The sequence below is a fragment of the Girardinichthys multiradiatus genome, chromosome 9 (assembly GCF_021462225.1).
Source record: "Girardinichthys multiradiatus isolate DD_20200921_A chromosome 9, DD_fGirMul_XY1, whole genome shotgun sequence".
NCBI classification, from domain to species: domain Eukaryota; kingdom Metazoa; phylum Chordata; class Actinopteri; order Cyprinodontiformes; family Goodeidae; genus Girardinichthys; species Girardinichthys multiradiatus.
In genome coordinates this window covers 48,918,748-48,941,168 of record NC_061802.1, presented here as the reverse complement: position 1 = coordinate 48,941,168, position 22,421 = coordinate 48,918,748, and the positions used below count along the sequence as shown (strand labels likewise).

The 22,421-nt window shown below is 40.2% G+C and overlaps 1 protein-coding gene across 4 annotated transcripts in view; it reads left to right on the top strand.

Moving 5' to 3' along the window:
- Nucleotides 1-22,421, top strand: part of szt2 (SZT2 subunit of KICSTOR complex) — a 247,870-nt gene that overhangs the window by 60,721 nt on the left and 164,728 nt on the right. For all 4 annotated transcript variants that reach the window (XM_047374204.1, XM_047374205.1, XM_047374206.1 and 1 more), the window contains exons 15-27: nucleotides 3,010-3,215; nucleotides 3,300-3,536; nucleotides 5,775-5,853; nucleotides 5,971-6,059; nucleotides 6,224-6,392; nucleotides 6,511-6,628; nucleotides 8,131-8,244; nucleotides 8,357-8,560; nucleotides 10,277-10,356; nucleotides 11,675-11,807; nucleotides 11,926-12,240; nucleotides 12,385-12,592; nucleotides 20,549-20,676. In XM_047374204.1, the coding sequence (XP_047230160.1) occupies nucleotides 3,010-3,215; nucleotides 3,300-3,536; nucleotides 5,775-5,853; nucleotides 5,971-6,059; nucleotides 6,224-6,392; nucleotides 6,511-6,628; nucleotides 8,131-8,244; nucleotides 8,357-8,560; nucleotides 10,277-10,356; nucleotides 11,675-11,807; nucleotides 11,926-12,240; nucleotides 12,385-12,592; nucleotides 20,549-20,676 (2,080 nt within the window). The remainder of the gene's footprint in view (nucleotides 1-3,009; nucleotides 3,216-3,299; nucleotides 3,537-5,774; nucleotides 5,854-5,970; nucleotides 6,060-6,223; nucleotides 6,393-6,510; nucleotides 6,629-8,130; nucleotides 8,245-8,356; nucleotides 8,561-10,276; nucleotides 10,357-11,674; nucleotides 11,808-11,925; nucleotides 12,241-12,384; nucleotides 12,593-20,548; nucleotides 20,677-22,421) is intronic.

Genomic DNA, 22,421 nt, shown 5'->3' with positions numbered 1-22,421 from the left:
ATTTTCCTTCATTGTGTTATTTTGTATATTCATTTTGCATTAGAAATCATTGGACTTATTATCTTCCAAATTAAACTTGCGTTAATCTTACTTTCCTGCTCTTCATCTGTTCTTTCTCACGACATCCGGACTGGGAGAGGTTGAGGCCGCAAGAATATCAGTGATAGCATTATTTTACTTCAACAGTGGACTGATGTTCTGCAGAAGTGTTAATTTGGTCTTGTGATAAGGATCAAACTCAAGTATGCAAATAATCAAATTTGAGACTATACACAAAATTAAGAGATTGACTAATTGAGATATTGACAAAACTATGAATTAGGCTGAAAACGACACAAATGTGAAAGTGAGTGTGTTGACAAGATGTATGGAGTATTTGAGTCCTTCGTGTGATTTACGATTGATGTCTGCCCTGGTTTAATGAGAGTTGTGTATTCGATTGGGATTTTATGAGAGTTGCATGTAATAAGATTGAACATGTGAATGTTTTGGCTATACTGATCTTTTTCTGGGTTCCATTGTTCTGTATATTATAATGACAATGAGGGTTTGAGGTTGCCCAAAATGCGTGTTGTCCTCCCTCTCTTTGCTTTGTTATTGTGGTTTTTAGATGGATTATAAATCTGGGCTAAAAATAAATATTGGTAATACTATTCAACTCAAAAATACTTTATTAATCCCAAAGGGAAATTAAATGTTGTTGTAGCTCATTATGAAGATTTCTTCAGAGAGCCGTTGTAGATGCTGATGGCTGTGGGCAGGAAGGATCTCCTGTAGCTGTCTGTCTTACAGTAGATCTGAAGAAGCCTCTGACTGAAGACACTCTGTTGTTGTACGACAGTCTCATGAAGATGCTCAGCGTTCTCCATAATGATCTTCATTTTATGAAGAATCCTTCTTTGCACAATGATCTCCAGAGGTTCTAGAGGAGTCCTCAGAACAGAGCCAGCCATCTTCATCAGCTTGTTGAGCTTTTTTAAGTCCCTGGCTCTGATGCTGCTTCTCCAGCAGATGATGGCAGAAGAGATCACACTTTCCACAACGGACTTATAGAAGATATGCAGCATCTTGCTGCAAACACCAAAGGACCTAAGCTTCCTCAAGAAGTACAGTATGCGATGTCCCTTCTTGTAGATGGCTTCACAGTTGCATCTCCACTCTAGTCTGTTGTCCAGGTGAACACCGAGGTATTTATACTCCTACTTCTCCCATGATGGAAATAGTTTTTGATTTATTCCTGTTTCTCTTCAAATTTACAATCATCTCCTTTGTTTTAGTCACGTTCAAAATAAGATGATGTTTCCACACCATCCCACAAAGCGGTCCACCCCCTTCCTGTACTCAGCTTCTTGTCCATCACAACTGCAGAATCATCCGAGTATTTCTGCAGATGACAGGAGTCTGTCTTGTACTGGAAGTCTGAGGTGTACAGAGTGAAAAGGAATGGTGAGAGTACAGTCCCCCTGTGGTGCTCCTGTGCTGCTGACTACTTGGTTAGACACACAACCCTTCAGTCTCACAAACTGTTGTCTGTTTGTCAGGTAGTCTTTGATCCAGGAGATTGTTGAGGCCTCCACCTGAGTCTTCTGGAGTTTCTGACAAAGCAAATCAGGTTTGATTGCGTTAAATGCACTGGAGAAATCAAAGAACATGATCATCACAGTGCTGCTGGCTTTGTACAGATGACAGTGGGTTTGTTGAAGCAGGTGTATGATGGCATCTTCAACTCCAACTCCACAGTGATACGCAAACTGAAAGGGGTGCTGATTGTTTGCTTTCTCAGGTGGGCCAACAGGAGTCTCTCTATGACCTTCATGATGTGGGATGTCAGGGCAACAGGTCTATAGTCATTGAGGACTGATGGGTGAGTTTTCTTTGGTACCGGAACAAGACAGGAGGTCTTCCACAACACTGGAACCTTCTTCTGGGCCAGGCTAAGATTAAATAGGTGCTGCAGAATCCCACAGAGCTGCTCTGCACAGGCCTTCAGGAGTCTAGGGCTGACATGATCATTTGCCGCTCCTCTTTAAATCTCTGTCTGCTCGTATGGTTAAACAGCCTGGCAGAGAGACGCTGGAGTCGGGGATATGATCCTGCAGCCATGTCTCAGTAAAACACATAATACTGCATGCCCGGTACTCTGGCTGGGTCCTTTGTAGGGCTTGGAGTTCATCCAACTTGTTTTCCAACGATCTCACATTGCCCATCATAATCGACGGAAGAGATGGTTTGAACTTCCTCCTTCTCTCTCTTCTCTTAGCTCCTGCTCTGCATCCACGGCGTCTCCTTTTCAACTCATCAGGGATTTGGGGTTGTAGTTGAAGTATCATTTGAGCTTTTGAGATATTAATCAGCTGCTCCCGGTTGTAAGAAACAACCCCGTTGCCATGGCAATGCATTATAACAAATGTCCAAAAGTAGAAAAGTATTAGGCAAAATTGTCCAAGCTGCACAGCATCCGACACCGGAGAAGACAGTCGTCCAAAAAAAATCAACTGTATCCACTACAAGAGGAAGAGTTCCCAAAAAAGAATAAATCAGAATCAAAAGTAACAGAGCTACTCCAACCTGCTGCCTCCTTGAACGGCGCAATTCTAGAATTCTATCCGTTTGAAGTCAATTTAATTCGAATAGAATCTGCTAATGAAATTCTTGGCATAAATGTATTAGCATTTACCATTAGAAATGAATAAAACTTTCATTGAATAGTGGGACAACTTCAATTAAAGTTTGAATTCCAACTATTAAAATTACATTAAAATTAATGTGGAATGTTTCTTGTCTCTTGTCTTTGACTTTGCTCCAAACACAGAAAAGTTTCTACTTTGTACTTTCTGTCACGCTCCACCCATTTTCATTTGCTGTCAGGTTAATCAGATTGACAGTTAAATGTCAAAACACAGTGAGATTAATCAGCACACTTGGTTAGATCTATGTGTGCTGTATCAACACACTCAAGCATTAGAATGATCTTATCGCTCTTAAACTCTAATTTTTTTTTTATAACAGATTGTGGATGAGCTGCGAGAGCAAATTCTTAAGCTTCGCTTCCCTCACCGTGTTCAGAACAAAGAAGCAACACCGAAGACCAAGAGGAAAACAGTTGGCCATGTGTCTCCATCCAAACCTCCCTTGGTTCCTGTGGCCAAGCCTGCTCTTTCTGACAGACCCTGTGTAGTGGTCCTCAGTAAGCCTCTTGAGAAGTTGCTGATAAGGTTAGTGTGCGTCATACAAGACATATTCGTTGTGATCATAGGCTTTCATCTAAATACGCTACCATACAATTAACTGCTTTATAGGTATGAGAAGCTGCCGCTGGACTTCAGGACTCCCTTTATTTTCAACATGGAGAATTTCCTTGTTCCCTTCAACAATGCTGTACCCCTCAGCATGGCAGCCAACCGAGCAGCCTCATCAACCTTGGCCTCACTGTCACGTTATTTGCTACATCGACGGTGGGTGTGGGCATTGCAGAGCAGTCAAGGACCGGCTGTGACCTTGCAGGCTATTGCTCACATCTTGTCAGTGCTCTCTGAGTAAGTTCTCTGACTTAGGAAATTAGCATATTTTGCTTACTGTTACGACTTAGATAAACATTTTGTATTTAAGATAAGTGATTGTAAGGTTTATGGGTGAGGTCATGTCTTAGAATGCATTTTAATAACAGAGGGATATGGATTTCCATTGCTCAACCAACAGAGAGTTAAAAGCATAGTTTCAAACCCGCCAGAAATAAAGCCCAAACCACTGGTAATTAAAGGGGTGGAGGGCACAATCACATTAATTTATATACACACAATATTAACTAAATGAATGTCTGTCAGATATTCAAACAATGTTTAGAAACAATTTACGTTCAAAACGAGTCAAACTAAACCCAAATACCATTCCACTCATCACCTATCGCCATGTGGTTTTTCCCCAGTGAGCCTGATTGAAGACAGAGTCCAATGTCAGCTTTCCTTATGGGCAGCACATGATCTGGTGACCTCAGAGAGAGAGTGATGAGAAAAACAAAATAAAAAACATTTTAATCTTAATTCAGTGAAATTATTAAATTTGAACCCCTATGTAAGTTGATCTATCCATAGAAAGTTAATGGAAAGACGGCACATGCTAGAGACGGGATAAAGTCCTCACAGGCAGATTGAAAACCTTATTGTACATTTGCATTTATCACTGCTCACACACATTTATTCAAGTATTGTGTTCACGTCTTTTGGTAGCTCTTATACTATACCAGTCACATATAAAGACATGTTCACTCTAGGGAGGTTAATCCTAAATTGAATTATCAAAAATCAATCTGAACTGTGAATACTTTTCCTTTCCAGGTAGCTATATTTATCATAGTAAAGATGCACAGGGATATCTCTGTATATTCAGTGGGGTTCAGAATTTAATTAAGATAAACAAAAATATCAAAACTTTATTTTAGCAATAAAAAATTGACGAGAAGATACAAAAAATACAAAATTTTATTTATTATCAATCAACAAATTTTTACTCATTACTAAGGTAACATAACAAAAATAATAGACAGACTTAATGCTGACAAATTATACAATTGAACTTTAATCAGATCAACTCCCCTAGTCTGGAGATTAACAGCTTTTTGGTCAGTGGTGTGCTGAGAAATCAGTTAGATGAGTTAGAGAAGTGTAATGTAATCATATAACTACTGTTCCAAGAAGGAGAGGAACGAAGTACAATGCATGAGTATGGGATATCACGCCATGCGTGTCCTGGCTACAGCCACCTCGAATCACGCCTCCTTGGCAAATTACATTAGTGTAACAGGCCCCCCCTGCACTATATACTTGGCCGTCATTACTCAGTTTGATAGCCGCTCTTCACCGAGCCCAGCTGAGCAGTGGGGCAGCAATGTGTTGTACTTCGTTACTCCCCTTCAGGGAACAGTAGTTATATGCACAACATTACATTGCCTTTCAGTGCATTCAATCAGTACAACACATAAGTATGGGTAATATATAAATGCCCCACAGAACAGCCATCAAACCTGGGTCATACACAGCATACCCATGCAGCACTTCAGACCGGGAGACTGTGTGGGGAAAACGCAGCGCCTCTCGGAACTGGGATCCCGAACAACACCAACAAAACATGTTTTGGGCAGGGGCTGCCGAAAACTGGTGAGCATGTCTTCCTGCTCTTGAGACCCCTGGGTCTGTAGTCTCACAGCTAGGAGGACTGTATCTTCTTTTTCTGGGACGACGAGTCCAGCAGCACCCTGACCCAGAGACTCCTCTTCATCATCCGACAGACCGTGAACATCTAAGCCGAAGTCCAACAAATCCTCATCTCCCTGGAGGCTTTCCACTCGAAGCTGATACCGAGCATCTTCATTGTTGGCTAACCCATCAGCATTCTCCATATGGGCCACCCAGCTGGAAGGTGGGGACTCCGACCGAAAAGTCTTCCTCATTGGAGTTGGGCAAAACCAGGGTTCCCGACTTAGAGAGCAGTGGTTCTTGCTATGAGACAGCAGCCTCTCCCACCACTTTTTCAAGGAATTTAACCCGTATCTCCAGGGTCAAGCAATGAAACTGGCCACATGACACACATGCTTCAGGCTCCGCCAATGCTCTGCAACCGTGAACAATCCCGAGACAGATGGACTTTGCAGTTCCAAGTGGAATAGTTGTTAGCCATCATTTCTTTACAGTTTGGCTTTGAAACAAATAAATGATATTACTCCTTTGTGGTTAATTGACAAAAGCATGATTTTAAAATCTTTCCTAACGTCCTTGTAGGATTCGCCTAGCAGAAGGTTTTCACTTTGCTGCTAGCGGGGAGGGCATCATAAACATGGTGATAGAGCTGCCAATGAAGGTAAAAAACAGCTGGAAACTAATCACAATTAGTTTAGACCATCTCTAATATTTATGTGTGCTCTCATTAGCTGTGTTGTCTGATTTGTGCTTTTTTTCCCCTAAACTTTGTCATCAGATTATATCAAGCGACACAGACCAGGAGAGTCACTCTTGTATTGTTCAGTACATTCTGTTTCCACCTCACTCAACCTCTAGCAAGGACAGGTATGACTGCCATTAATCTTCTACAGAATCCTTTCTTCTGTTATGTTTTGGTTAAGGTGGACCAGAGATATTACTTTAAACCTGGTTCAATGGCATCAACCCAGCTTTTCATTATAAACCGTGCACTGATTTCCCCACCTATTACTATCTTTATGGCACTCTAGCTTTTCTACGGATGATGACAACGATACAGAGGTGGAAGCTGTGGATATAGACTCAGAACTGAACCTGATAACAGAATGCTGGGTAGAACCACAGAGTGGCTCGGTGATGAACTGCATGGACCAGCATCGACACTTCCAAGGCCTCAAATACCAGGACATTCCACAAGCCGTGTGTATAACTTCTATAACCGCAATTGGCCAGGATTGCTAAATATGTATATGCATATAATTGTTTCTTGTTTTATTGCCTCCATGCTTGGATTTCATCAAAAATAATGTCTTTCCAGATTTTCCCAAGGGATCTGGCATGCATGTCCACCATGATGACGTTTGAGTATTTGAATCAGCTCTGTCAAAATAAGAATCAGATCTGCTCACTTCCCACTGCAAACAAAGTTGTGCAAGGTAACAAAACAATACTGCAAGCCAGGCCCCTTCTTGGCAAATCAGATCACAATCTTGTTTTTCTTTGCTCAAAGTATAAGTCCCTTGTTCAGAGGCAATCTGTAATAAAGAGAACTGTGAGAAAATTGTCACAGGAAGCTCTGCGAGGTTGCTTTGAGGCTACAGACATCATTGCCATGACTGAGTGTGTAACCTGACTATATAAACCATATATAAAGGTGGGAATGGGAGGGGGAATACTTTTGTCAGACAATGCAGAGTATCAGGTCGTAAACCAGGGCACTTCAACCAAACCACAAAAAGTTTCTCCAGTGCATTTAACACAATTCTAACCTGGCTTGCTTTGTCAGAAACTCCAAAAAGCTCAGGTGAAGACGTCAACCATCTCCTGGATCAAAGACTACCTGACAAACAGACCACAGTTTGCGAGACTGAAGGGTTGTGTGTCTAACCAGGTAGTCAGCAGAACAGGAGCACCACAGGGGACTGTACTCTCACCATTCCTGTTCAATCTGTACACCTCAGACATCCAGTACAGGACAGACTCCTGAACAGACTGCACCTCTTGAGGGAGCTTAGGACCTTCAGTGTTTGCAGCAAGATGCTGCATATCTTCTATAAGCCTGTTGTGGAGAGTGTGATCTCTTCTGCCACCTGTGCGACCCCTAATCTTTTCCAATGGTTATAATCAGTCTGACAGAGAGAGGTACCCCCAATCCTTGTGGTTTTTAGTAGGCTCTAGATGGACAAACAATATCAGTTTATTATTTTACTTAGTACCCCCACACATAGCCCATTCTAAAATGGCCAAACCCTTACACTCAGTAGTTTAATCTCACCTCCCCTACAACCCTACACCATTCCAAACCCTTTGTGAAGTGCCTTGAGATGAAATGTGTTGTGAATTAAAAATAAAACTGAATTGAATTGAATCGAATCATCTGCTTGGGTAGTAGCATCAGAGCCAGGGATTTTAAAAAGCTCAACAAGCTGATAAAGAAGGCTGTCTGTGTTCTGGGGACTCATTTGGAACCTCTGGAGATGATTGTGCAAAGAAGAATTCTTTATAAAATGAAGAACATTGTTGAGAATTCTGACAACAGAGTGTCTTCAGTCAGAAGCTTCTTCAGATCTGCTGTAAGACAGACCGCTACAGGAGATCCTTCCTGCCCACAGCCATCAGTATCTACAACGGCTCTTAGAAGAAACCTGCATGACAACATTTAATTTACCTTTGGGATGAATAAAGTATTTTTGAATTTTACCTGAATTTAAAATAAGACTAACCTTACTTAAAGCACCAAAGTCATCTGTCCATAACTTATTTGTTACCTTATAAAAATATATATATTTCCATACCAAAATGTATGTTGTCATTAGATTTTACTTTTTTTTCAGATAAGGTGTTGTTAAGCCCAGCTGTGCTTAGTGGATTGCTTTTTGTATTGTTTTAAGAGTGAAGGTTTTTGTGCTTTGATTGATGGACGTCCTCTTCTTGACAGGAGAAGTCCCAGTGTCTGAGGACAGCATCCATATGGTTCCCTTCCAATTTGATCTCATTCAACTTCTTCCAAATTGTCAGCAGGTTGAACTATTCTTCCTCACATTCAATACAGGTACTGTATCAATGAATCAATTTTACCTGTCAGCTTAGAAATTGCATTAATTTAAATCCCTCAGTTAATTAATGCGTTCTAAAATATATATATATATATTTTTTTTTCATAGATGTAGAGAATGAAGATAAGATTCACAGCAACTCCACTCTTCCCAATGAGCTCCTGCTCAGCCTCTTCCACACCAGCCTGGAACAGGAACTCAGTGACAGAGAGGTCCCGTTAGATGCAGCTGACTATGCTGCCTTCATGAACCACATTTTAGAGCGAGAACGAGATGGCCATGTCGCTCCTTTCGCTTGGTCTCTTATTAAAGGTCAGTCTGTGTTGCCTTAGCCTAGCCGAAATCTTAGCCAGTGTGGGTTTCTTTGTAAATACTTTACTCTTCCTTTGAGGTAATGATAAATATCATGTTATGACCTGTTTTATGAGATTCTACATGAGTTACTCTGTCTTCTCATCTATAAGCCCCTTTTCCACTGAAAGCCCCAGGATTTAAAGCTCCAGGACTTGTTTTACTCGGTTAATAGGATTCCCAGGAAATCTGTTACGTTCTTCTGCCATTGCCACGGGCCATTTATTTAAATCAGCCTAATGACATATGGGGAAGTTGTGAAAAACTCTGCAATGCACCTTCATTCCAGCAGATAGCATTACTTCTTTACTCTTTGAAAAGAATATTAGCTAATAAATCATTTCGCTTTTCAGCTGATAAATAATAGATGATGAGTTAAAGTTATAGAGTTGATTAATGCATTCTATTATTCCTTAAGTTCTACTGGATCCATAAGCAGGAAATGTTTAAATCATTATTTTACATTAATTTTTTTACCAACCTGCATCAGGCCAGAGATTTTGCTGTACAACTGCATGATTCATTTACAGTAACTATTAAACACTGATTAACACACTTATTTTTCTTTTATTATCATCAGGTAAACTTGGACAGCTACAGAAAATGTTTTTAAGTAAAAGTTTTATTTCTTAGAATAACGAAACTGATAATCACTCCAGAATTATAGAAAATTGATACATTGACTGTCTAATCATAAGCAAATATTTATATAAAAGTAGAAGATGCATTGACAGTGGAGTAGAGGATGGTAGGACACAAGGGCTTCTGGGGAACTTCATCCAAACCTGGAGCTGTGATCTCTCCTCCTGCTGTCGTCTGCATAAAACTACGAAATATTTAAAATATTAAAGAGTTTATACTCCACTAAGTTAGGTTTACATGAAAAAACAATGTTAGGGAAATGTCTATTTTTGTATGTACATGGAGTATTTAAAGTGCTCTGATCATCAGCACTGCATTAAAACATTTGTCTTACAGAACTGTGGCAAACATAGTTCATGATTAATGCCAACAATAACTTAAAATGTCACAAATTTCCTGCAAAAAATATTCTGTTTTATCTTCTGATACTTGTTCACCATACACCTACTTACCTACCTATGCAATGCTTTATATTCACTTTAGTTGCCACAAAGGGATAACAGGGAGCAGGAAATCCCAGAGTTCCTGGATGAGATCAGGCAGCAGTTCGTCAGAAAATCTCTGTCCAGCCGCCCGGTTAGTTTAGCTTAGCTTAGCAGCCAGACCAGCCTGTAGGTGGAACTAAATTGCTCCGAAAACTCAGAAAAAACATTCCAAAGTAGGTTCATTCTTGATGAACTGACTGCACAGGTGAAGTTTTGAGATGTACCTTCTTGCTTAAAAACCTCTTAAAACTACTTTTGTGACAAATTAATGTTATAAAAACAATTTAATTTGTATACTAACCTTCGCCATTACTGCAGCTGTTAGTGTGTCACTGCACACAACCCTGCCCCTTTCATAAATCCTAGGGAAAGCCAAAAAGACCTACTCCAGACCAGGACCCATTGACCCATGAAAGTAAAGCCCTTGGAAAGTGAATTTACCGACTTAAATTTGTTTTGGAACGCGCCCCAGGCTTTTTAAGGCCTGGGGCTTTCTATAAGCAATAGAAAAGGGGCTCATCAGATTGTATGTGTTCTGTTTGTGTGACAGAAGAATGTCTTAAACCTACATACAGAAAAGACACCACTGGTAGCAGCACGGAGTTCATGGGATCTACAAGCACTTTACAGGTACTCTCATGCATTCTCACCTGTATCAGCATTTGAGAGATTAGAGAAAATGTAATTCTCTCATTGTATACTTAAGTCCAAGCTCTTAAAACTTTAATATTCTATGCATTGGGATAGTCTGGTAGCTAAACCCCAATCAGAAACACATGACCTAACGTTTTACACCATGTCAATATTTATTTACCAAAACATTGTAGGGGTTGTGTGTGAAAAGAAGATCTGGTATAATATGTCCTGTGGTTTTGGTTTACCTTTACATTATTTTAAAACCTGGTAGGGTCAAACAATATTTAGGTTATCTTGATAAAGGCTTTTTGAAGTTAAATAGGTTAGGCCTGTATATTTCTTGTTTCTTGTTTTTAGTGTGTTTCTTCTGTCACATTAAAAGGAAATTACACTCTTAGTTTATGTTTATCAGATAAAAATTATCTGGCATTTACTAGCCTCTAAAACATTTAAACTTTAACAGTAACATTAAAAACACACAACGAAAGATTGTTGTAGACCATTTGTTTTATCTTATATCTTATATTGCACACGCCTCAGTTAGCATGTTCAGTGTTAAGTTCAAAATCACTTGGCAAGCATGGCTTCTTTGGAAGGGGATCTAGGATAACCCTTTTCTCTAAAAACAATATGGCAGCATTACTTTGTTTGAAAGGTGCAGATCTGAAGGAACCACGAGATTTCTGAACAATGCATTTTGGACAGCTGAGTCTAAAGTAGGGTTGTTTGGCCATAATGTACAACATCATGTTAGGTAAAAGCCAAAATCAGCATAGAAAATCACCTCATACCAACTATAAAGCACAGTGGTGAAGGGGTGATCATTTGGACTTGTTTTGCGCCCACAGGACCTGGGTATGTTGACTGACTTTATATACCGCAGATCGGTAGAGGCCTTATGTTGGTTTAAGTGCCTTTCCCTCAGGCACATCGACACTGGACAGGTAGCATTTTCAACTAACATCTTTTGAATTAAGATGACTATTGTACCCACTAAGCCACATTGTCCAGGAGACCTCAGCATCCAAGAACTCTTTATATTAATAGTATTCTAAAATCAAAGGTGGATCACCTAAAGCCGATCACCCTGAAATCGGTTATCAACAAGGCAGAGATCCCAAACACAGCAACAATCTGCAACAGAATGGTTGAAAAATCAAATGGGGTGTACTTTCTTTTATCATGAATGTAGGTCCCACAATTAAGTTATTAGTTATGGTAAATTTTGTTCCTGTTGTAACTATCGTTTAGTAGAATCTCTGATAGGACCTATGTCTAATCTTGCAATGGTTTAACAAACATGGATTTTCAGAGTTTCAGTAATGCAGACCTTGTTGATGAAGAGCTGTTAGAAAGGAACTCCTCTGTACCACATTGGAGGTGCTATGCCAAGTACATTAACACCCAGCAACTCCTCCTCACATTCCTTCCTGCCACCTTTGCAGGTACACTTACAGTTTATTTTCTTTTGTTAAACAGAAACTACTATTTATTATTTGAAATTCGGAATTCAATGTGAATGTGATTGAGATGTGTGATGTGCATACTGCATCAACTTGTCAGATGTTCTGCTGCTGATGGCATCAGCGTTGGGGACTGAGCCTCGAAATACTGTCAGTGCGCAAGAGGACGATACCCTGACTCCCAGCACCAGGTCTCAGGCAGACTCCCCGTCAGGTTTCACCAGTGGCCCTGATAGGTCAGAATCTGGATATAGTGTGAGCTCAAAGCTGCACAGGAGCTCTAGCTGTGGGAACTTCTCAGCCAAGTCCTCTTTCCTTACACCTCTGTCTGAGAACCACACTGGGCCGGTGGACTTTTTGCATGTGGACCTGGACAGTAGACTGTCAGAAACAGATGCTGGGACACCAGGCTCAGGTTGGTAAAATGATGATGCTAATAGTTGTATTTAAAACAACATAGTTGTAGTTTAATTTAAAATGAGACAAGTGAAGCAGTAAGCCATGTCTTTGCACAATGCTAGATAGAACATGACTGCAATAGTAATTTTAACTGTTCCAGATCCTGGAGGAAAAGAGGGAGTCCAGTTTTCTGAACCACAGAAGGAGCCATTGCGCATCAGCTTAAGCAGCCAGGTTTCCCAGCAGAGCTCAAGTGACAGCAGTCACTTAAAATGCCCAGTTTATGTGTACAACTGCTCTCTGGAGCACCTAAAAGAACAATTGGTACACCCCAACTCATGTTGCCAACCGAAGGACATCTTTTTCAGGTAAGGAGCTCACTCATCATAGGTCTGTTCCCTAAATAAAAGAGACCAAACTGAATCAGTTCATATCTGACATGGATTAAGTACTACACCACACACCATTTTCACTGCTGTTCAGTGGAGGAAGTAGTGTTGCAGCTCTGGTCCTAAACTGACTCGGAATCAGTTTTGACATTTGTTTGCAGTTTGGCAGGTTATACTTAAGGTCAGTCTAAATGAAGATTTTCTGCTGCTCCAACTGATTCTGACAGAAGGATGTTAAAGCACACAAAACTTCCTAGTTCTTTTGTGTAGTCACAAACAGATTGGGGTCTCCATGCTGACTTTCTGTCCGACACTAAGAACAGTACTCAAAGGGCATATGAGAGAATCAGAACTGGACAAAACAGCAGTAAAAGAATGATCTGATCTGATAAGTCCCATTTTGTATTGCATCATATTGATTGTCAGGCCTGTATAATATTACTTATCTGGCAAAAACATGACAGCACTCTGCACCTTCGAAGAAATCAAGATGGCTGCACATGTGTGATCCTTTGGGCACTATTCTACTAGGAAACCTTAAGTGCCACCATTCATATGGATGTGAAATGGATACAAACCAACTATTTAAACACTATAACTGACCAAATAGACGTCTTACTGCAGATAGTATTTCTTGGTAGTGTAAGTGACTTTCAGCAGGATTATGTAACCTGCTACGCGTGGTAAATGTATAAGGATATGATAATGGTGTTTTACTGCTATTACCAAAGCAGAGCTTCAGAGGTCTAATGATGTCCATTGCAAATCGGTCAGAACTGTTTTGGCTGCAGAAGGTGGACCCAACTAAACACATATATACAGGTGGTCCTATTGTTAATTATGATTTATATTACTTCCACTGGCAATACAGACTGTTTTCCTGTGCAGAAATAATTCTGTGCATAGTTTGCAGCTTTAATTATTAGCATGGGCTTGATGTAGAAATAATTATATAAGGCGCTTTATATAACGAAGCACCAAAATGTTTTGCTTGGCACAAGGCATAAGTTTCATACAGAGTCTAAAAAAGTCCAGAATTTGATTTCATCATCTTCCAGGTCTGGATAAAGAGAAAGAAAAAGACGGTTTTTCCAAACTTTATTCTCTAGCACATTGCCATTCTGTCCTTTCTTGTGTCCTTCCTACCTTCTTTATGCTCTTTCTTCTTTCCTTTCTTGGGTCCTTCATTTCTTTGTTGTGTCCTTTCTTCCTAATAAGGTTGGGCAAAAGGAAAAAATATTAAATCACATTTTTGTTTTGTACGATAACGACCCTGGTTTAGCACAATTTCCCTAAATAAAAGCATAACTCTTCAATAAAAAAAAACATTATAATAATTACACAATAACCTTCATTTAACCAGTTTTGTCGTGGTTGACTTCAAAATGGTCCATGAAGTTGGAACAAAAAGGCTAAAAGGAGGTTGTGTTATGACCCAAAGAACAGTACAATTTTAAAAGTCCTGAGACCAAAAAGACATACCAAAGGCAAAGCAGGCGCACATGCAAAGATGGCCATTTTACTTAGGCACATAAACCACAATGATAAGTTAGGGCTTCACAGTTGATGAAAAAGCTCAAAGAGCCATGCTACACACTGTCCAGCATGTGGAGGCTTGGGCAGACGCAGTTATTTATAATACATCATCATAAATAATAAAAGGAATAAAAGTTGACTGCACCAATTTCTGTTTAACTGCAAGAAAACAAGTTTTATTTTCCAAAGTAAAAGCTTCAGCTTTTTTGCAGTATACTGAATATGGGCTTTAAAAGAGAAATTATCATAGGTCAAGAAACCCCGATATTTGAAAATAGACACAAGTTCAAATTATTGATCATCACAAGTCAAGATGACAGATTGGTTTGACCTTGCTAATTTTGAATTGTGGAAAAAAAAGCTTTGTTTTGTCAGAATTCAAGACAAGTTGAAACTGACAGAGTTGTTCCTGTACTCAATTAAATGCATTCTACAGATGTGTAAACACTTCTGTTGGCATAGATGCAAAGCAATCTGTGAAGAGCTGCATTTGAACTATTCTTTCCAATATCATTTATGTAAAAGGTAAATAACAAAGGGCCTTAGTACAGAACCTTGTGTCGGCCCCCTGTGAATAGACTGTGAATAAACCTTGGAAGAAAAACCATCTAACTGGACAATAAAGCACCATAACTGTAAGCAAAAACAAAATTCTCACTATATTCTAATTAGTTTGAACAATTTGCCAACATCTCTCTAAGAAAACTGACATTTATGAAAAATATTGCCATTCTTAAAACATGAAGACTGTGATCACTGTATCTCAAACTGTTTTGTCTAACTCATACCAATTCAAGTTCACTATTGTTACCTAATACATATGTAACAGTGAAAATGTATTAATTCAGTTTATTTATATAGTGCTAATTCTCAACACATGTCATCTCGAAGTACGTTACAAAGTCAGTTCAACAGAATCAGACAGATTTCAAGTCGGGTACATACATTCCAATTAATCCTAACCATCACACATTGCAGTCATATTCAGTCTATTACTCAAATCGCTTAAAAAGTATTTCTATCCAAAGAAACCCAGCAGATTGCACTGAGTCAGTGACTTGCGGCATTCACTCCTCCTGGTTGATTATGGAGAGACAGTGGACAGTCGCTTGCATTGACTTTGCAGCAATCCCTCATACTGAGCATGCATGTATCAACGGTGGAAAGGAAAACTCCCTTTTAACAGGAAGAAACCTCCAGCAGAACCTGAACAAGGCTCATTGTGAGGGGCCATCTGCCATGACCGAATGGGGGTTTGAGAGAACAGAGCAGAGACAAAAAAAGGAACACAGAAGCACTTATCTAGGAGTACTTTCTACGGGGAAAAGAAACATTAATTGTTGTAGCTTCTTTAGTGGCTCTAAACATAGAGTTAGGCCAGGTGTAGCTTCTAGGACGAGAAAAAACAGAGAGAGAACATACAATTAAAAGCTGAAAAACAGCAAATAATGCAATATTGGAGAGTAGTACGACAATGTAGCAGAGAGAATGAAAGTGGTCATTATGTCCTCCAGGAGCCTAAGCCTATAGCAGCATGACTACAGAGATAGCTCAGGATAACCTAAGCCATTCTAACTATAAGCTTTATCAAAAAGGAAAGTTAAGCCTAGCTTTAAAAGTAGACAGGGTGTCTGCCTCACGGACTAAAAATGGGAGCTGGTTCCATAGGAGAGGAGCCTGATAACTAAAGGATCTGCCTCCCATTCTACTTCTAGAGACTCTAGGAACCACCAGTAAACCTGCAGTCTGAGAACGAAGTGTTCTGTTATGAATATATGGAATAGTCAGATCTCTGATGTATGATGGAGCTAGATCATTAAGGGCTTTATATGTGAAAAGGAGAATTTAAAATTCTGTTTTGGATTCAGCAGGGAGTCAATCAAGGGAAGCTGAAATAGAAAATATGTTCTCTCTTTTTAATTTTCATCAGAACTCCTGCTGCAGCATTTTGAATCAGCTGAAGGCTTTTAACTGCATTTTGTGGACATCCTGATAGTAAAGAATTACAGTAGTCCAGCCTTGAAATAACAAATGCATGGACTAGTTTTTCAGCGTCACTCCTGGATAGGATAATTCTAATTCTGGCACCATTCTGGAGGTGAAGGAAGGTAATCCCAGAAACCTGTTTAATATGGCATTTAAATGACATCTCCTGGTCAAATTAACACCAAGGTTTTTTACTTTATTACCGGAGGTCAATTTAATGCCGTCCACATTAATTGATGGACTAAACGGTTTATTTTTCAGATTCCGGTCCAAAGACGACAACTAAATTTAGAAACAGATCGAAGCATATAAAATGAATTCAGAAATACTTATATAGTAAAGAGAATTGGCCCAAGTACTGAACCCTGCGGTACTCCACAATTACCCTGGGGTTTGAAGATGATTCATCATATACATGAACGAACTGGAATCTGTCAGATAAACTTTAAAGCACTAGCACTAGGGGAACAGCACTAGGCTTTAAACCAGCCTAGTGCTGTTCCCCTGAGCCCTTCAGCATGTCCCAGCCTTTCTAAGAGAATATTGTCATGCAGTTATTATCACGATAATTGTATGTAAATTCATCCCAGTTATCAGTTTAACTGCAGCATGGATGTTAACTGTATTATTGGTAGCAGAAGTAGTAATATTTGTTATAATTTCTTCACACTCTCCCCTACACAACCACAATGTCTTCTGTATTAAATGATATATGTCAGGGATAAATTGCAGCCTAAACACACAATGCACCCTGAATTCACCCAGAATTCTGTTGTTTTTTATGAGCAGATAGGATGCTGTAAGCCATTTAAATGAGCTTTATGCTATTTAAAGTTCAAAGCACTTTATACCTGGATAAAGCTTTTATTATGAGGGTTTGCTGTATTGGCACTTTAGATAAATACATAAACCCTTGTGTCTGTATTTTAACTATCCTGTCTAATGTAATCAGACCCCTGGATACAATGCTGATAGTATATTTAATCTGACTAACTGGGTATGGGATAAATAGGCCAACCAAACCTTTCTGAAGAGAGCAGGCATTTAGCTTAATGTTTATTTACTTACCAGTAGCTGCCAGGCAGCTAGTAGCAGCTAGAGGAGAGGGCTACTTCTGTAGTTTTTTTCTGCACATAGTGACGACAACACACCTTTTAAAAAGCCTTTCATTGCACAGTTGTAAAGTCCAAAGTTTGGCTACATGTAAATTGATCCTCTTTGGTGGTTTAAACATCATCCCTGCTTAGCTTTTACTGCCTTCTGCTTGTGCCTGGTGCGATGCATCTGAGATGATGGACAATGAAAAACACAGCTATACTCAATAAATGTAGTCTTAATGGTATAGTAACTATACTAATGCTTGGCTGCTATCATGATGATCATTAAAACCAGTAACCATTTCCTCCCAGCTACATCATTTTATATTTTTACTTTTTGAAGTTTAAGGAAAAGGAGGAAAACAAAACTTATGAGCAAAAATGCATGATTTCATTAAATCTTTGGCAGCTCATTAAGATTTTCTAACCCTTTACAAATTAAAATTTTTATATTGCCCACTTTAATTTCCCCAAACTTTTTCTTGTGCCTGTTTTTCCTTTCTAGAGCCATTTCTTCTTCTGTCCTTCATTCCATCCCCATTTCTTTCCTTTTGTGTGTCTTTCCCTTTTCACTTCATTCCTTGTGCCCATCTTTACTTGTTTCTTTCCATCCTTCCTCAGTATTCTTCCTGTTTTTCCTTTCTGGGTTTCTTGTTTTCTTTAACCAAAAGTTAATTGTTGGAATTAGAATTTCTCCATCACTGTATAATTAATAAGGATCAAGGACCAATCTACAACCGACAGACAGCAGGTAAAAGTTTTGACTCTGGCTGTCTTCATGGATGTCAGTAGATGTCAACAAGATTAATCCTGGGACTTGTATCAGCAGGGGAAGCAAAGGTAGCATTGTTTTAGTGTTTCTCTCTTCCCATTTTTTGTTGAGGGTCCTGCTCACTTTTTACGTGAGCAGCATCTCAACTTTTTATGAGATCTCATGATCTCCTGTAAAATGGGAAAGGGCTTCTTTTATAATAATACTGTAGACTACAGGCATTTTTTCTTACACATGGCATTTGCTGTGTGGTTAAACAAACCAATCCACTAACAAGTTATTGTTAGAGAAGCCAAACTGTTTAAACTATGTAGGTTTGTGAAGGTATGTGCATGTGTGTGATTTTATAGGGTTGCTGTTCACTTATATTGCACCATTGAAAAAACTGAATCAAACCCAACTGGACTTCTTCTAATTTTTGAAGATGTGTCAAACTTTTCCAGAGGTCTTCTTCAGCTCTGAGTTCTTGATGCGCATTAGCCAGGTTTTAAAGCTCTTGGGTTCCATTCACATGAAACCTTAGGTACCCTGCATGGAGAAGGACTGAGGTTTGACCTTTTCCCCACATACAACACAGCACTGAAACTCCTTCCAAAGAGGTCGAAGACTGCCAACAGCATCCCGAGGGATGAGCAGCACGGATTTTCATGTGAACTGAACTTAAAAACCCATCTACATCCCACCAAGAACTTGGAGCTGAAGGAGACCTCTGGAAGAGGTTGAAACATCTTAAAGTCCATTTGCTTCTAAATTCAGTTAGGGAAGTTCTGTATTGACTTGACCCACCTGCCCACACTGTAACACCACCACCACCACCAAAGGCTCATCTGGTGACAGCATTGGCTCACGCATAACGCCCTCCTTGAGATTTCCAGCATCATTGGCGGCCATCATTTCTGCTCAGTGCGAATCGGCTTTCATCAGAGAACAGCACTGAGGCCCACTGGCCCCTCATCCAGCATAAATGCTCCTTGGCCCCTCATCCAGCATAAATGCTCCCTGGCCCCTCATCCAGCATAAATGCTCCCTGGCCCCTCATCCAGCATAAATGCTCCCTGGCCCATGCAAGATGATGATGCCTGTTGGTGGGGTCAGGTACCGTTGCAGGTCCTCTAGAAGGCAGACCCTGCAGATGTGAATGGTTTTGAATGGACTGATGTCACACTTGGGTGCCTCTCACCTCCCTTAAATGTACCTCAGTTGCCACTTCCATCTGAGAACATCCTGTTTTTAGCCTCATAATGGTGAGGTATTGTAGATTAATTGTTTGGTGTCGTCTTGTCTCATGATGAGGAGGACTGTTTAAATACCAATTCTAACTGAACCAGGAAATTTAATGGTCCATTCATGGATCATACACCAGTTTAATGAATTCTGCCGTTAGGCTTCTTGATAGAGAACAGCAAGTTGTGCAAAAAGTACTGAAACTTTGAACAGTTGGACACGTGCTTAAAAAGGCTTAGAGATGGTCACATTAAGGTCACCTGTAAAGGTAATATTGCATTTTAGGTTGATCCTGAAATTTCCCTTACAAAACCAGTTATCCTTATTTTTTGTGAATACTGTAAATACTATCAAAAACAAGCTCCTCGTACTTGTCGTCTTCCGCTTATCCGGGACCGGGTTGCGGGGGCAGCAGACTCAGCAGAGACACCCAGACGTCCCTTTCCCCAGACACCTCCTCCAGCTCCTCCGGGGGGAGCCAAAGGCGTTCCCAGGCCAGCCGAGAGACATAGTCCCTCCAGCGTGTCCTGGGCCGTCCCCTGGGCCTCCTCCCAGTGGGACCTGCCTGGAACACCTCCCGAGGAAGGCGTCCAGGAGGCATCCGGTATAGATGCCCGAGCCACCTCAACTGGCTTCTCTCGATGTGGAGGAGCAGCGGCTCTACTCCGAGCCCCTCCCGGATGGCCGAGCTCCTCACCCGATCTCTAAGGGAGTGCCCGGCCACCCTACGGAGGAAGCTCATGTCAGCCGCTTGTATCCGGAATCTTGTTGTTTCAGTCATGACCCAAAGTTCATGGCCATAGGTGAGGGTAGGAACGTAGACCGACCGGTAAATCGAGAGCTTCGCTTTTCGGCTCAGCTCTCTCTTAACCACAACGGACCGGCACAGTGCCCCTATTCCTCTGGCAGCTGCACCGATCCATCGGTCGATCTCTCGCTCCATTCTTCCCTCACGCGTGAACAAGACCTCGAGATACTTGAACTCCTTCACTTGAGGCAGCAAGCCTTTTGGTTAAATTACAATAACTAAATCTAAATCCCACAGGGCTATGAAGAATTTAGGGCCTTATTCTCCGTCACTTTTCATTGAAACCACCAAATCAATTATATATTAGACCTTAACCTCCTTTGTGTCTCCCTTTCGATCTGCCCGAGGAAAGATTTAAGAGTTTAAGCTGAATGCTTCAAGTGCTCTTTGTGGATTATTACACAGGCCTTTTTGCCTATTTAATGTTTTTTAACCACACATCTCTTGTCTGGTCTTGTGTATCTTTTTTCATGGTTTTACAATTAAAGCCTATTGTTTTTTTCTTTCTGCAGGTCTTTATCTCAGGATCGCAGCGGTCCATCCACATGGACAGACATCCTGTCGCAACTTCACAAATATAAAGAGCTGTCCAACTACTGCAGCCTGCTACAGGAGCACTACCACCAGAGTTATGTCAGAGGTGACCACCGTCTAAAAGTTTGCACTGGGTATTTGGAGGCATTGTAATAGTTTCTGACTGGTTACAGCCCCACTTCCAATTAAGTTGGGACAGTGTGTAAACCCTAAACAAAAACAGAATTTAGTGATTAGCAAATCCTATTCAACCTTTATGAATTGAATACACTACAAAGACAAGATATTTAATGTTCAGATTAATAAACTTTGTTGTTTTTTGCAAATATTCACTCATTTTGAATGTGATGCTTGCAACACATTCCAAAAAAGCTGGGACAGGGGCAACAAAAGACTGGGAAAGTTGAGAAATGCTCCAAAAACACCTGTTAGGAGCATTCGGGTGAACAGGTTATTTGGAAAAAGGTAAGTGTCATGATTTAGTATAAAAAGGAGCGTCTTCAACGGCTCAGTTGTTTACAAGCAAGGATGGGGTGAGATTCACCACTTTGTGAATAGTTTAAGAACATTTCTCAATGTAAAATTGCAGAAATTTAGAAATGTCATCATCTATAGTCCATAATATCATCAAAAGAGAATCTGTAGAAATCTCTTCAGAAACGTTGCTGGATTCTCTAGGCCCCACCTCTTTTGAGGCAGTGAAGTGGAAAACTGTGCTGTGGTCTGACAAGTCCACATTTCAAATTGTTTCTTGAAATCATGGACATCTTGTCCTTCGGGCCAAAGAGAAAAAATACTATCCGGATTGTTGTTAGAGCAGAGTTCAAAAGCCAGCATCTGTGATGTTATGGGGGTGTGTTAGTGCCCATGGCATGGGTAACTTGCACACCTGTGAAGGCAACATTAATGCTGAAAGGTAAATTTTTTCAGGTTTTAGAGCAACATATGCTGCCATCCAAGTAACATCTTCTTCAGGGACATCCTTGCTTATTTCAGCAAGACAATACCACATTCTGCAAGTGTCTTTGTATTAAAAGAATGCGGGTACCAGACCGGCCTTCGGGCACTAGGGTGAAGTTGTACATCAAGCAAGAATGGGCGCTGGTGGTGTAGGCGTTAAGCACATGACCATGTGGAGAGACTATAGTCCTCAATGCGGCTGTCCTGGGTTCGAGTCCCGGACCCAGCGACTTTTGCCAAATGTCTCCCTCTCTCTTTGCCCTCTTTCCTGTCTACCTACTGTTGAAAAATTTAAAATAAAGGCCTCTTGTGCTGCAATATATATATATATATATATATAAAGACATTTAAGAATGGGAAAGAATTCCATCTACAAAGCTTCAACAGTTAGGGTCCTCAGTTCCCAAATGCTTCTTGGGTGTTGTTAAAAGGATAGGTGATGTAACACAGTGGTAAACATGCCCCTGTCCCAGCTGTTTTGAAGGTGTTGCAAAATAAAAGCCTTCATATGTCACACAGCAGACAATTGCAGGACGGGTCTTAACTTATACTTTCATTTAGAGACACAGTTTGACTTTCAGTTCGAAGAGAAATCAGTCATCTTTTCAGAAGTGAAAACAGTTTATTGATATTTGGTATGGTTTCTCTAAATTTAGACTTCAAGGACTGTGTAAGTGCCAAGATTCATCAGCTTTTAATTGTGTGAGACAACCGTTTCGTTTAAAAGAAACCAAGATAGAATGAGCCCATACTGCAACATGGTGAATCTTCTGTAATTATTTTTTTCCTCCTTTCCCCTCTCTTTATAAAGCCACATTGAGAGGAATGTGACTAGATCACTAATATTTGACCAATAATGTAATAGTGTAATGGCAGTATTTTTTATTAGCG